The sequence below is a fragment of the Chamaea fasciata genome, unplaced genomic scaffold (genome assembly GCF_029207755.1).
Source record: "Chamaea fasciata isolate MVZ Bird 193981 ecotype frontalis unplaced genomic scaffold, bChaFas1.0.hap1 SCAF_7, whole genome shotgun sequence".
Classification (NCBI taxonomy): domain Eukaryota; kingdom Metazoa; phylum Chordata; class Aves; order Passeriformes; family Sylviidae; genus Chamaea; species Chamaea fasciata.
The window spans coordinates 47465926-47480979 of record NW_027094092.1 but is presented as its reverse complement, the minus strand read 5'-3'; the positions used below and the strand labels follow the sequence as shown (position 1 = coordinate 47480979).

General features: G+C 42.6%; 1 protein-coding gene across 2 annotated transcripts in view; it reads left to right on the top strand.

Annotated features, from left to right (window-relative positions):
* The window catches only part of BTBD7 (BTB domain containing 7), a 51800-nt gene extending 37803 nt beyond the window's left edge, over positions 1–13997 (top strand). The window contains exons 7-12 of one of the 2 annotated variants that reach the window (XM_066188709.1): positions 268–411; positions 643–756; positions 2242–2431; positions 5803–5981; positions 6636–7064; positions 9024–13997. In XM_066188709.1, coding sequence (XP_066044806.1) covers positions 268–411; positions 643–756; positions 2242–2431; positions 5803–5981; positions 6636–7064; positions 9024–9839 — 1872 coding nt within the window. In that variant the 3' untranslated portion in view covers positions 9840–13997. The remainder of the gene's footprint in view (positions 1–267; positions 412–642; positions 757–2241; positions 2432–5802; positions 5982–6635; positions 7065–9023) is intronic. The other variant, XM_066188710.1, reaches the window with a different exon arrangement.
* Positions 13998–15054: the final 1057 nt, after the last annotated feature.

Sequence of the window (15054 nt, the reverse complement as noted above, 5' to 3'; positions counted from 1 at the left end):
TGTTACAGTGTTCAGGTGTGAGGGGTTTTTTGTTTTGGTGGGTGTTGGTTTTGTTTATTTATTTTAAAGATTAACTTCTAAAATGTTATCACTGAGAGTAATAGATGTATAACACTCTTTCTGGTTAGGTTTTGTGTTCTTTAAATCAATCAGAAGGCTAAAGAAAAATCAGTGGTGGAAGGATTCAGTGTAAAGCATGCATTTAATGCAAGTTTTTTACCATCTTAATATTTAAAAAACCATAAAATTCTTTCTTGATTCTTAAAGATGAAGAGAGGCCTGATTAGTACTCCTCCTTCAGACATGCTACCAACATCAGAAGGTGGAAAGTCAAATGCCTGGCTGCGGCAAAAAAATGCTGGAATATATGTGCGGCCAAGACTGTTCTCGCCATATGTGGAGGAGGCTAAGGTAATATCAGCAACACTTGACTGTTCTCAGATTGGAGTCATCAGGGGGTTCTGTAAACAGGGAAAGATTTTGGGATGTTTTGTGTCTCTTTACATGTACTGGCCTAAAATACTAACATTTTCAGTTTAACAAGACTTACAAGATTGATCATCAGGCTCAAGTCTCTAGAACTGGTCAGAAAAAATTTCAACAAAATTTTTTTTTGTCGAAATTGAAATGTTTGTGAGACAGATCTTGATGAAATTCCACCGGAAACAAAGCAACGTTCTGAGGGAAACCTCCCTGGTTTCCAGCCAGTTTGCCGGCCCAGCTCCTCGGCAGCCCTCCTGGCAGGCGGATGGCAAGGTGAGAGCCTGAGAGTCCCAGTCTACAGCTACTCAGCAACCTTGGTCCCAGCTCTTTCAGGCTCCCCAGCTCCCACCAGAGCTGGGTGGGGAACTGCTATTCCACTCGGCAGAGGACTGATATTTCATCTTCTTGTTTGAATCAGAACATACCCAAAATCTTGTGATCCTCCACAAAATGCAGTAAATATCCTGTGTCCAATTTCAGTGAACTTTGTTTCCCTCTCGGGCAGTTGCTTCCCTGTTTAATTTCTTGCATGAACACTGTCAAGCCGAAGATCTTGTGGGGTCTCTGGTGATGACATTTGGTGGCAGGGTGGAGATGGTGCTGTGTGGGGCAGGAATGTGCCACGTTCTGAGCCTTTTGTGTCACTGACCAGTGCCACCACTTGAGGTAGCTCTGACTTGAGGTGAGAGTTTGTGAGTCCGAGCAGTGCAAGTGACAGCAGAACAAGAGGGTTAGGTGAAGTTGTGTACATCCACATCACCTACAGACTCTGACATCTGCTCTGGTGAATTAGGAACTTTTTTCCTGTGCCTAGGAGAGAAAATGTTTTCTCAAGGTATAAGATGTTGTTGACAACCTCTGTGAGGGAAGAAGTAAAACTACTTCGCATTTTGGGCACAGCAGTTAGAGAGCACCAAGTGGCGCTAAAATAGCAAAGGAAGACTAGCTGGTTAAAATGTTCTCTTTGCATCTTGGACTGTTAAAACTAACAAAAATATAATAAAACTGACTCTTAGTTTTCAGGTATATGCTATGGGAGTGCTTTAGTATTTATCCAAAGTAAAAAGTGCATTCTGACAACACCCATACCCGTGTCAGAATTCCTACCTATTAGAACTGGTTTCATATTATGCTCTTTATATTTTTTAAGCATTTTAAGTCTTTTTAACCTTAGAGGGAGGACTACCCCTTAAAGGGTAGTCTCTGGTAACTTTACTCCTCCTATAGATAGTTTAATTATTGTAAAATGAAAAGATTATGAATTAGTGATTTTTGATTTTTTTTCTTTACTTCCCTGCTAGTCTCCCATTTTTTCAAATCAATTAATTTGATCTTGAGTAAGAATCTTCAAAGGGTAGGCATAAGTCTTCTTCTATTCAAGTTGTCTGAGGAAAAATGTTTCATTTTCGGGCTATTGCCTTCCACTCAATGGCAGAGAAAGTTTAGACTCGCAGGCACTAATTGTCTTAAGTTCAGAGGGTCTCGCCTTGAGAGGATCTGTTCTCATCTGACAGGTTAAAATAAACAAAGTATCCTTCCCAAACTATTCTCCTGCCTGCTCTTAGCTCTGAAACTCAGATATGATCATGAGTGGAAAATGGAATGGAAAATGCTGATGAAAAGCCAGCTGTTGTTTGCGACCTGACAAAGTCACTATGGTGTAGACATGGCTGGACTTGTGTCGCTGCGGCTGTGCTTGCAGCAGTGGCAGTGGGGTGTGTGCAGTGCCTTCACGAGGCTCTGTGGCTGTCGTTGCAGTCGGTGCTGGATGAGATGATGGTGGAGCAAACCGACCTCGTTCGCCTGCGGATGGTGCGGATGTCCAACGTGCCCGACACGCTGTACATGGTGAACAACGCGGTGCCGCAGTGCTGCCATGTCATCACCCACCAGCAAGTCAGCACCAACCAGACCAGCCCTCCCTCAGTCATAGCCAACGAGATCCCAGGTGAGCTGCTGGTGCTTCCCATGCCCAGTGATCTCCTGTGGGCGCTTGGGCCTGGGGGGACTGAGTGTCAGATATTCATCATGTCCTCAGAGTGTAGTTCTGCACCAGGAATAGTCCTTTTGCTTTGGTCTGTCCTGAAGTTATTAACTGGTGGCAGAGTAACTAGTTAGAGAAAAAAACTCTTGGACTGGTTAAACACTGTAAAACACTTGCTGGAGCCTGGCTCTCTATTCTCAGACTTTTGTACAGGGTTCTCAGTTTTCTACAGACCAGTTGTCCAATATAGGTAAGATCTGTGAGCCTGGAAAATTTCTTTCAAAAATCAAAAGCCAGAGAACGTAACTTGTAAGGAAATCAACTGAGCAAAGTATGCCAGAAAAGTACTGGAAGTGGGCACTCAAAACACATTTACTTCAATTTACCAAATCCACTTTAGCTTTGACGCCAAACTAATCTAGTTCCTTGTGTTAGAATGTGTCAGAGTACATTTTAATAGTCTCAAGTAAATCTGGCCTCTCTTAACTTCAGGATGATTGGTGTGACATTCCCCATAGGCAAGCCAGGAAAATATATACTAAATATATTTTGTCATTTATGCACATGATCTTTTGGTGTCAGACTGGAAGAATGTATCTAGTGGAGTTCCTAAAGCATCTAGCTCTTCCTGCCTTTCCCCTGTCCCATTAATACACAGTGTGCATAGAGAAAACACTGGCAAAGCTTGCACCTGATGACAAGTTGGAAGTGTCAGTGGATGTTTTGGAGGGGAGGATTAGGTAGCTAAATAACCAAGATTAAATTTTAATTCAGCAAAGGAAGTGGGAAACGCTGTGCCTATGGCATTACACATTTTGTAAGCTCTTTATATATCAATTATGTCTGTCTTCAGTCAACTATGTTGAAAGGAAGTAGATAAACTGTTCTTACGGATGCTAGAGCCAGGACAAAAGTAATGGATTGAAATTGCTGCAAGATAATTTAATTTGAAATGTTAGGAAGATTTGAAACACTGTTTAGTTACAAGATTTCTAGGAAAATTTGTAGAATGGTTTTGACCTATTTGCTTGTAGTCTGGAAAGAAACTTGGTAAAGCTAAAAAGGAGCTTCTGAAAACTTGTGTTTGAAAAAAATTGATAAAAGTATCAATTGTTTGTTTAGAATTTGGAGCTCTCAGCAAAACTGTAGCATCTCAGCAATGCATTATAGTACTTGGACTAACCTCCTCAAAAAAAGTGTAAATATACTGTGCATGAATTGAATATAAAGTATTTAATATAAGATAGGACTTTGATAACACTTTGCTCAATCCAAATTTCCAAAGAAAAGGCAACAGGTTCTCAGAGGTCTTCAGTGTTTTGCCAAAGTTCTCATGTTCCTAAAAAAACTGGCTCTGTTGACAAGCATGAGACAACTTGACCAATCTGAAACTGCCCTGCAACTTGGTTCTGTACAATTTAATAGGTAGCAATTACTGCCAGTCCTTTGATTTGAACACAGATATGAGCTCTGAGCCTGGCCTGTAGTTGGAGTGCAGGAATTGTGTCCTGGCAACTGTCTGCTTTGCTTAGTCCTGTCATTAAGCGAAAGAATTGATTGGTTTGCCAGTGCCTTTTTGCTAGAATGGGCAGATGGGGCCCAGTTAATGTGAGGAGATTATAGCCTGTCCCAAACTCTTAGCTGTACAGGAATCCATCCTGGAGCATAGATGGAGCATAGATGGAGCACAGGGGATGCAGGGGGAGAGCTGGGCAGCATCACCTCTGTGGCCCTTGGGCCGGGCTCAGAACAGGCAGTGCTTCACAGCTCGGCTGCTCCCCGTCTGTCCCTGGCTTCTCCTAGGAATGCCCGAGGAGTGTATTTGCACAAATCTGCTGCCAATGTGTTTTAGTGCTCTTTTTGCAGCACTGTTGTAAATTGAGTTCAGCTGAAGCCAGCTCTGACTTGAGGCCAGGTTCTGCAAGTGGTTGAGTTTCTTTTCGCATTTTCCAGTTTCAGTCTGCATTAGAAATCTTGCAACCAAGAGAATTGTATTTTTTTATACACATAATCTTTCTTCCATGTCTTTCACATGAATAGTTGTAAAAAAAAAAAAAACAACCAAAAAAAAAAAAAAACCCAAAACAAACCAGGGTTTGAGAAGACAGTATTTTTTAATGAAGACCTTATATCATTTTTATGCCTACTAGTTTGGAGAACTGCCTCAGACTTCTCTTAGCTCCTTTTCTTTAAGTATTAGCAAAATGCTGGCTGTAGCTAAACATCTGACTGCTAAACCAGGATTTTTCAGAAGAATTTAGTGTGTGAAGGTTAGCATAGAAGACTTATTTACCAGCCTTGAAGACTGGTTAGAATGGGTTCCTTCCCTCCCCTCTCAGTACAGGAACTCAACTGAGGGGCGTGTATTTTGCACTACATATATTTCTCCTTCATGTACCCGTGTAAACTTTGTGAAATTGGGACCAGTTGTAGTTGTGTGGTGTTGGATTTTCGCCTTCTCTGAAATGCAGATGTCTTTTCACACTGTTCTTTCTGTATGATCTGTTTAATTTTTATGAGCTTTCATTACGGACATCTGGTCATGGTAATACATAACACTTGTAAAGCTGGTAAAGGGTCAGATGCCAGGACTTACACACTCAGAGATCTGGATTTGTCTTCTCTATTTATATGCAGGTTTTCCTTAGGACAGAAACACCACAGAGAAATATCATTCATCATCAAACAGGAGTAAGAAATGACATGAGAAAGTTTTGCAACAGGATAAATACCCAAAATTATACATGACTTTCTTTTGGAATGGTTTTTTAAAAATAATTTCAATATGACTGCATAAAACAACATGATTTTAACAGGTTTTTGTTGGCTTACAGTTCGTGTAACTTTTGTAAAATGCTCTTTCTCTAGTTACGTCCTGGTGTTATGGTCTTGTGATTATGGGACTGTGTTAGAAGTATGAAGTGTATGCCAAAAAAATCAATGAATTCTTGGCCTGTGCAATTCATGAGGGAACATTCAGTTGTTATTTAAGATATCCTGCCCCCACCTCAAATCCTGGAATTCCTGCATCATAAGGGGTTTACAAAGAAAGCTGTATTTGGCTCATTCTAGCAGAAGCTGGAGAAGTGGTGTATGTTTTTATCATTTGTGTGAGGTGTGTTATCCCATGTGGCTTAATGATGCTCCATGGAACATGTGTAAGTTGAACAGTTTTTGGCAGAATGCTTCTTAAAAAAAAAACCAAAAACGCCAAGGCAGCCTGATGTTGGAGTTTTCCCTCCAAATAAATCTAACCATTGCAATCCAACTTACTGTCTCACAGTTGGAAAAAAGGACTCTCTGTTACCCCACCCCATTCTCTGTTACCCCTCCAGTTCCCAATCTCCTGGTTGTGAAAGAGATGATCAAGCGGCTGCAGGAGCTGCGGCACACCGAGCAGGTGCAGAGAGCCTACGCTCTCAACTGTGGGGAGGGTGCCACCGTCAGCTACGAGATCCAGATCCGTGTGCTGCGGGAATTCGGGCTCTCTGATGCTGCTGCTGAGCTCCTGCAGGTATGAAGAATGGCTGTGCAAGACCATGAAGGGACCTGGTTGTGTGCTTTGCAATAGGAGTACTTGCTGTGTATACATGCAGGCGCACAAGTGCTTTGAAATGCTTGCGTGACTGTCCAGGTGCAAATACCAGTTGCATTTGATACATGTGATTTTATAAAGCTGTAAGTGCAATGTATAAATAGTTTTCTCGAGTCATTGCCATTTAGGAGGCTCTTATTGACACAAATTTTGGGGACAAAATAAAACTGCTAAGGAGAGAGTTGATGAGAACGGTAGAACTCATAACTTGAAACCTAGATTATCATTTATTCTTAGAACAGAGAGGAGAAGAAGTGGTAACTTTGCTGTAGGTCTGCACAGTGTATGTCAGGACTGGAAAACTGAAAGTCTCTCTTCTGTTTATACACTGGTGCTAAAGCAAATGCATTTGTTGGTCAACTTACAGTGAATGTGATGCTTCTTGTCTTATTTTAAAAAAACTCCAATGTATTTTGCATGGTAGCTGTAGCCACCTTGAGTGTTGGTGAGCTTGTATGTAGCACAGCCGAGCAGTTACAGTATTAGCGTGTTTCTGAGAGTGTTAGTTCAGGAGATTTTCTAAATGGCTTCCTACTTTGTCTTCTTACATGCTGTGTTTTTTTACCTTTGCAGAATCCTCACAAGTTCTTTCCTGATGAGCGATTTGGGGATGAAAGCCCACTGCTGACAGTGAGACAGTCTGGACGATGTCGCATCAACAGTACTCCCACTGCAGAAACCATGTTTACAGAACTGGACTCTTTCGTGGCCTTCCATCCACCATTGCCTCCTCCTCCACCTCCATACCACCCACCAGCAACTCCTATCCATAACCAGTTCAAAGTGGGCTGGAAACAAAGGGTGCCAAGTCAACATCCCTCCCGTTCCTTTTCCTACCCGTGTAACCACTCGCTGTTCCACTCGCGCACAGCCCCCAAGGCCGCGCCGCCCGTTTATCTGCCCGGCGTGAAGGCGGCGCCGCCCGACTGCACCAACACCGCGGCCCTGGGCCGGCAGACGGTGGCCGCGGCGGCAGCAGTGATGGCAGCTGAGAAACAAGTAGTAAGTGTTGTCATTTCTCCTCTTTTGCCTATTTCTGGCTGCTCAAAGTACCTCGTCGAAGGAGCTGGAGGGGATTCGTATGATGAAGTGACTTGGCTTTGTTAAGTAAAAGGAGCATCTTCGTTGGTTAGGAGGTTTTTCTACAGAGTGGTCTGTCAGCATTCTCTATCCCAAAGGTGTGCCCTAATCCCTGGGAGAATGAACATTCCAGGGCAGGAGCATTACTGGAGGGGCAAATGGCACTCAGAAATCTTCTGAAATCATAGAATCACAGAATATCCTGAGTTGGAAGGGACCCACAGGGTCTCTTCCAGTTGAAGAACCTTTTTCTAATATCCAGTCTAAACCTCCCCTGACACAACTTCAGGCCATTCTCTCAGTCTTGTCACTGGTCACAATAGAGAAGAGATCAGTGCCTGCCCCTCCTCTTCCCCTCTCAGGAAGTTGTATCTGCCTCTAGGCTGAACAGTGCCCTCAGCCGCCCCTTGTGTGGCAAATGTGGTTTGCTCTACACTGAAACAAAGCGTAAGTCAACTTCAGTAGTGGACTGCACACTGTAATTCACAGGTAGAAGTAGTGGGGATATTTTTGCTATTCACAGGTCAGTAGTCTGAAGTAAATGGGTTGCCTTTATACATGTGTGAAGAGTATGAAAGCTTGACAGCTGAGAAGTATTTGAAAAGGAATTGGCGAGCAGAAATTGGTAATTGCTGATACAAAGGGATTTGTTACAGCATTTAAAAGCAGTCATTATAGTTGCTGAACAACAATATGATGAGATAAAAGCAATGGACAATGAAATAAGATATTCAGTAAAGACATGGCTTTGTGAAATACAGGAAGTGCTGAATGAAGAATCCAGTAATTTATTTCTACAGTGAAAAAAAAAGTCAGTGCATAGCTTTGGCACATTAGATGCAGGTTTGATCCTTGAGTTCTGATTGGAAAAATGGATTTTCTTCCCATTAGCAGTTGTCTTAAATATATTGCATTTCTTTTTCTATTTTAAAATAAAATATATAACTTCATATTAGAAATGTGTCATTGTTTGGTCAAAGCTAGGATTCATAGCATATCACTCTCCTTTGATCAATACGGACTTCCCTAAGGAAACTATATAGTAAACTTTTTAATATCAGAAATATTTCTGCTAGAACATGTCCATAAGTAATGCAAGGGGGAGCATAGGCTTCATATAGATGATATTTTTGTTCTGTATTCTTTCTGCAATTTGTGAGTTACTATTAATCAATGATTGCTAAAGTTGCTTTCATGAGAAATGATAAACGTAAGTAGAAATTCTCACTCTTCTGCCTGGAAGGCTGTAACGTGAGCAGTTCTGCACTGAGACAAGCATGGGGTAGGTGAGAAGGCGGCTGTGCAACAGCTTCCACGTACTCTGTGGTTCTAGTGAGCCCTGTAGCTGATGCTCCCCCATGCCCTGAGGCTGTCCTGCACACATGTGTCTGCAGTTTACTTACTTTAAAATGGGAAATGCAAGCAGAAGAGTTGTGTCTATAGTGATGACATGTGTGTTGTGTCTTCCCTGCACTGGAACTGTGGGCTGTTCCAGTGCAGGGACAAAACCATTTGTTAGGCTCTGCACCGAGTACCTTGTTTGGTTTGATAATTGTAAGTGGCTTAAAGCAGGCCTGCCTTTAAGAAGTTCAGCAGTACAGTGTCTTTTACTGCATGTTCTTCTACTTGCCTTGTAAAGGCAAGATGCACTGAAGAGGAGCTGTGATAGTGACACAAGAGCTTCATGAAGGAAAGAAGCAGGAAGGTGAAGGTTGGTGGATAGATATGTTCTTTAAACAGTGCAGGAAACTTGCAGGCTGAAGTTGGCAAGACGAAAGTAGATTAAGAAAATGCCATTTTGAATCACAAAAACCATCCTAAATACAGTTTGTGTTTAGTTCTTGTCTTTGTTTCCATGGACCAATTTCTTTTCTTTTCCAGTGTACTCAGCCCTTGCTAAATGAACTGATGCCAGACATCGCGATGGGTGTGTCAGCAATGTCTTTGAAAGACAGAAGATTACCAGAGCTCACGGTGGACACGGAGCTAAGCCAGGCGGTTACGGAGGTAGGGCCTGGCCCACCCCAGCACATTTCATGTATTCAGAACAGACACATGCCTACTTCTAGGAAAAAACATGCAATAGAGCAAAAAGTAGATGCTCGAGAAAATCCGCAGGAATATCCTGACTTCTATGACTTCTCTAATGCTGCATGCAGACCCTCTACTCCAGCACCCAACAGGCACAGTCCTTTGCCTTCACAAGGCGTTTATTTTGGCCCAGATTTGTACAGCCACAATAAGGCATCACCAAGTGGCTTAAAGTCAGCCTATCTACCTTCCCAGATATCTCCTAAAAAGCAAGAGGATTCTAGGAGAGAATACCTGCTCTCACAAGATGGGCATCAACACAGGCAAAAGAATGAGCCAATACACCTCGATGTCTTAGAACAACCTCCTCAGCGACTGGACTTGGCACTGGCTACCCAGGAAAATGCTGGGAACGGCCCTGTTCACGTCAGGGGGAGAACAAAAATGGAAACGGATTTAACCTATGGGCTAACCTCCAACAGACCTTCACTCTCTGCATACAACTCTGACGTGCCAGAAGAGAGACCCGGTAGGAGACTGGCAGATGATGAGCCATTGGAACATGGAGCACAGAGAAATGCAGATTTGGAAAGGGAAGATGGAGTAAGCAGAGGAAGGAGGTCTCCAAACAAACCAGACTTCCTGTACAAAAAATCTGCCCTATGAAAGCAACCTCCAGTATTTCTCTGTGCCTAAGAGTTGTAAACATCCCATTCCTTGCAACTTTTGGCCTGACTTCTATCAGAGAAATTCTTTCATGCCAGCAGAAAAATTCAGCTTTGCTCACTTCTTTTGTACATACATTGCTTTATTAGAGACAGCATGTTATCAGTTTGGTTTTAAAGCTGCTTCTGGGTTTATTTTGTCGCCTTTTTTTTTTTTTTTTTTTTTTGAGCAGATTTAATTAAGCCTTTTAAAAAAAACAGAAACTGGTACCTTTTTTCTACAACCTGGTAGCCTTTTGCACCTGTACATCTATTTTAGTGTATTAGTTTTGTACTAATATGTTAAACTTTATTGTCACATTTAAAGGACTGTATTTTCATACTTTTGCATTTACCCTTTCACATGCCGATTCCCTATGTGCATTGGGTTGCACATTATGAAATGTATTTTCTTATGAGATAATAACAATGTGTTTTATTTTTTAATTATAGGAATTCCAAAGAACAGCACATCAAAAAACCTACATTTTCAGTTGGATTTTTTTTTTTTGTTTAGATTGAAATCTTCCTGATTTTTATGACTATGGCAAGAATCCAATCTAATATTTTGTTTGAAAAGTTCTGGCAGCTGGTCTTATCTTTATATACATAGCAAACCCACTTCAAGAATTATATTTGGGGTTTTAAGAATCCAGAGAGATATTTAGGAACCCAAATTCCTGTGAAATTCACTGGAATATGACAGTTTGAGTCTGTTTACTTCTGTTTCAGCTGTGACCATGGAAGATTCATGATCACCTGGAAGCAGGAAGCACTTACTGGACAGACTAGAATTGCTGATTTGCCCATTTAGAAATACTGTAAAATTTACAGTAATTGCTCGTTCTTCCAGCTGCTCATCCTTGGGTAAGCAAAGACCAGATGAGCAGATTCCTGCTAACTGGAGTGTCAGGAAGACGAGGCATAGAACCTTTGCTGTTGCCTGAAGACGTGGGAGGGTTCCCCTCCCTGGCGGTGCCGGGGTGACAGCCCATGGCCTTGCTTTCTCCTGCCTGTGCTTACAAAAGGGCTTCACTCTCAGTGACATCGTGCAGTGTTCCTTACCTGACCCCACGGGTGCAGCTGTTCTGTGAGCAGAATCCAAGAGTAGAGTCACTGCTTCAGCATCACGAAGCTTTGGCACTCTTAAATTACATCTCCATTGCCTAATTTGCTTTTTGAAAGCAGAGAAATGAGATTCCCCTGTTAACGGGATGTGAGGAGGGAAGGATGCTGATCTGGGCTGGCTCCTGCCACTGGGGCAGAGTTCAGCCCCAGGGGAAGGGTTACAGTTATGAAGTACATCCTTGATATTCACTTTATTGCAGTTTTAACAACAAATTCATTGCATTCAGGATTGGGATCTGATGCAACTGCAGAGTAGTGATTGCTGGTAAAGTCCTGTTTGGGGGGGGTTAAATGCAGTTTCTCTAATGAGTTTCCCTGTAGCAGAAAACTATAGTCCCAGGTGTGACCTAAGGACTGCTTTAAGGTTAGGTTGAATTGTTTCCTGCAGCTCAAAGTGCTTAATACTGTTTAACAGAAATCTTGCTGCAACTTTACTTGTGGTTTTAGTTGATGGCAGATTCTTACCTAATGTGTTTCATTAAAGTATGAAGGGCCTGGTAACAATACAGTGTTACTGAAATATATTGAATACTGCATTTCCAAGCTACCAAATAGCTTCTAGGTAAAGGAAGATATGGGTCTTGGAACCAATAAACCCTGTGTGTCCTGCAGACACATCTAGAGACCTGCATCTGTGGTAGTTCTGGAGGTGCTCCTTTTGAGATGCAGCCATGGAAAGCATGGTGTAGGACTGGAGCAGAAACTTGCCTAAACTCTGCAGGTGATGTGTCTTGTGGGTGAGAGGAGATTTTTTTTTTTTCCTCTGTCAGCTTTTTTTTGTTACCCACAGTCAAGGCACTGGGTGGTCCTGACTTCATCACCCATCTGTGGGATTTCCATGGGACTGTGGTGTAGAACATTGTTAAATGCAAGAAGTTGTCAGTGGGGGGATGGTGCTGCTGCAGGTTAAGGGGCTGAGGCTGGTTGGGTTTCTTCTGAAGATGTGAGCACAGTGCTGTGTGACTATGTAGCTCTAACCGCACACGAGGGTCTCATCCTCACCAGCATGAGACCAGCTCACTGCAACCAGTAACTTTCAGCCCACACAAGAACCCCGAAACTCCCTGGACTTGCATCGTGTGTCTTGGCAGCTTAACTGCTAAAAAATTACGGCTGTCCTCAGAAAAGTTATTATTCTCGATATTTTTGCCTAAAACTGATAGATGTACTTCAGGAAAACTATTTTAATTATCATAGTTTGATGTGGCACTGTGTACTTAGGCAGAGGTGGGACTGAGATCTGCAGACGGAACTTTAAAGCTTGAAATTTAGGGGAGGGGTGTGGCTGATGAAGATGAGAAATCTTGAGGTTATGGTTTGAGGGAAATCATGAAATGCTTTGGCTTTGGAATAAGCTGGTGAGAAATGCCTCTGGGGAGGACATGTCTGCCATTTAGAATACAAAATTGTTTCTAAAGCCTCAGGAACTGAGCAGTATTAAAAGAAGAATGAATTAATAAAGTGTTTAAAAGTAGATACAGAATGAAAGACAAGTCCTTTAGATGCCACAAAGACAATCAGGCCATGTAGACAATCTGTGTTTTCACTTGCATGTTTTGAATTGAGAAGAAGATGGCAGCTAATGGGAGCTGGTTTGAAGTGGAAAAGGATTTCTTGAATTACTGGAGCTTTATTTTTGTGCTCCAGAGCAGGATTTCCAACTTGGGATGTGCAGAGGAGCGAGACCATTTTTCATGGCAGCATTGTTCAGAAGCCAGTGTTCATCCTACATCTCACTCACTACATGCCACATGTACCTGTGCTACCTGCTACTCCTTGTTCTCTGTCTACTGAAACTTTGGTGCAGAAGCTCCTTGTTTACATGAAGCACTTTCTGATTAGGCTGGAAATTGACACCTTTTCCTCCTATAAATTAGATGGAGATGACAGATTATTGACTATTTTGCTTGAGGATAGAGGTATAAACATTGAGGTTTTTTGAATGAGGAACACTCATGCTCCTTGTTCTATTAAAGAAAGAGCTCAGACTTGCATTTAGTGAGCGACATGCAAAAAGGTCTTATTCCCCTTTCCCCAAACCCAAGTCCTCTTTTCCTTAATATATGGATGAATTCTAAACCTAATTCCTAAAACACATTCTTCCTTTGAAATGTTTTGTTGTTCCATGGAATTATTGTAGTTGTGTGTTAGTAACTGCTGTGTTGATTGGCAGTTTCATGTTGTATTTTCCTGTTCTTCAGGATTTTCACTTATGAAAATTAAGACTGTGGCCGCCTGTACTCGTAGGCCTTGGGTTTTGGTCCCAGAATGTCCCAAATGTACGTCTTTAGGGGTTTCTTGGGTTTGGGAAGGGGGAGGGCATAGGGGGGTTGGGTGTTTTGTGTGGGTTTTTGGTTTGGTTGTTTTGGTTGTTTTTTGGGGGGTTTTTTTTGTTGGTTTTTCTTTTTTTTTTTTTTTTTTTTTTGAAAGAACACTAATGCTGTTTGAGGCACTGTTCTAATAATTCTATGCTTCTGTGGTAGAGGTGGTGCTGAGCCCTGCTGGATGTAGGGAACAGCCTAGAGGGAAACTTGTAAAACCGCATTTGGGGTTTCTGTATTTACCTGTACTGCCAGAAGGCAGCCCTGCCCTTGGCAGTGTTAAGGATTTGTTTCTTGTCCTTGTGTTGTTACTGGTATAAAGTCAAGTGCCTTCAATGCTAAAGGCTCAGAAAACTTTCTTAAACTGACTTCATGTCCTATGCAAGTGTTTTTTCTACAACCTGCATAACCAGTACTTTGTAAAACTTGTTTACGCTTCAATTGTACATAGTGGTTTTTTTAAAAAAAAATAGTATTTTTATTTAGGTACCTCCAAACTTGAATTCTAGTCTTGTGTGATGCATTGTAAAACAATACATTTCTCTTTTGAGTACCATTACAGTTGTAAAAAGGTTTTCACTGGTTCTATTTTTCTACTGTTGCTGAGAAGCATGTAACACTGACTTTATCCTACGTATAGTTGGCATTTCAAATAAATGGCTTGTATAGAATGTGGTTGTGTGGCTGCTTCCCCTGAGCTGCTGCTGCCTGGCTGCACCCACCACCCTGCCCTGCTCACCCCAGACTGCAGGGGCCAGGGCCGGGGAAAGGAGCCCAGCAATACAAACAGAAAGGCACCCTCCAGGTCTAAAGGCTTTTGGGAAAAAAGGTGCACAGTAATGCTGTGAACACCAAAGACGTGATATAAACCATTGTGAAAGAGGGATTTGAGATCAGTCACTCTGCTCAGGCAGTTAAAAATGAAAAGTATTTTGGTAAAGTAGTTCTGTGAGTTCTGGCTAGAGCCTAAGTGACTGAGGCCGTGCCTTGTGAAAGGCAACAGGGCTGCCCAGAGCTGGGCCTTGGGGCGCAGCTCTGGCTGCCAGGAAGTGTGTGTTCATTTTCTCATCGGAGCAGCTGGACAGATGTGTTCAGTACCCAGCATTCCTAGGCTGCAGTTTCCCTGCCGACTCTTCCAGCTGACTATTCACTGCATCTCTGTCTCAGAAACAAGTGCCTCACTGCTTCAGAGCAGTGACTAAAGTTCACAAGTGTCATCTGGCCACTTGCCTGCTCTCACTCTGACGTATGAGAGCAAAATACTGCGAGTTACACGCTGACCCCGAGCACAGGTGGGTGAGGAGAGGGAGAACTGTGTGGTCCTGCATGTTAATTACTGACACCCTCACTCCCACACCCCGGAAGACGAGTTCCAGGAGCTTCCTAAATTAGACGATTTTAACATTTTTTTGTTACAGGCTTTCTGTCACTTTGTAAGGGTGCTTCTAAGCCTGCCAACCTCTGAGGAGAGGATGCCTGATGTCTCTGCTCAGGGGAGGCTTTCAGCATTGGAAAGAGGGACTGTTGGAGCTGCGTGCCTTCCAGTGGAGCCTGCTTCAGTACGGGGTGATGCCAGGAATGGAGTGTGCGTGGTCACTTCTGACCCTGTGCTCTGCACCTGGAGGCACAGGAATTCCACATTTGAGCTCGCTCCTTCTATCACTGCTGTATTTTCTCAAACACAGCAAGGCTGGCTCTGGGCCATAAAGCATTTCTGTGATCACTGGG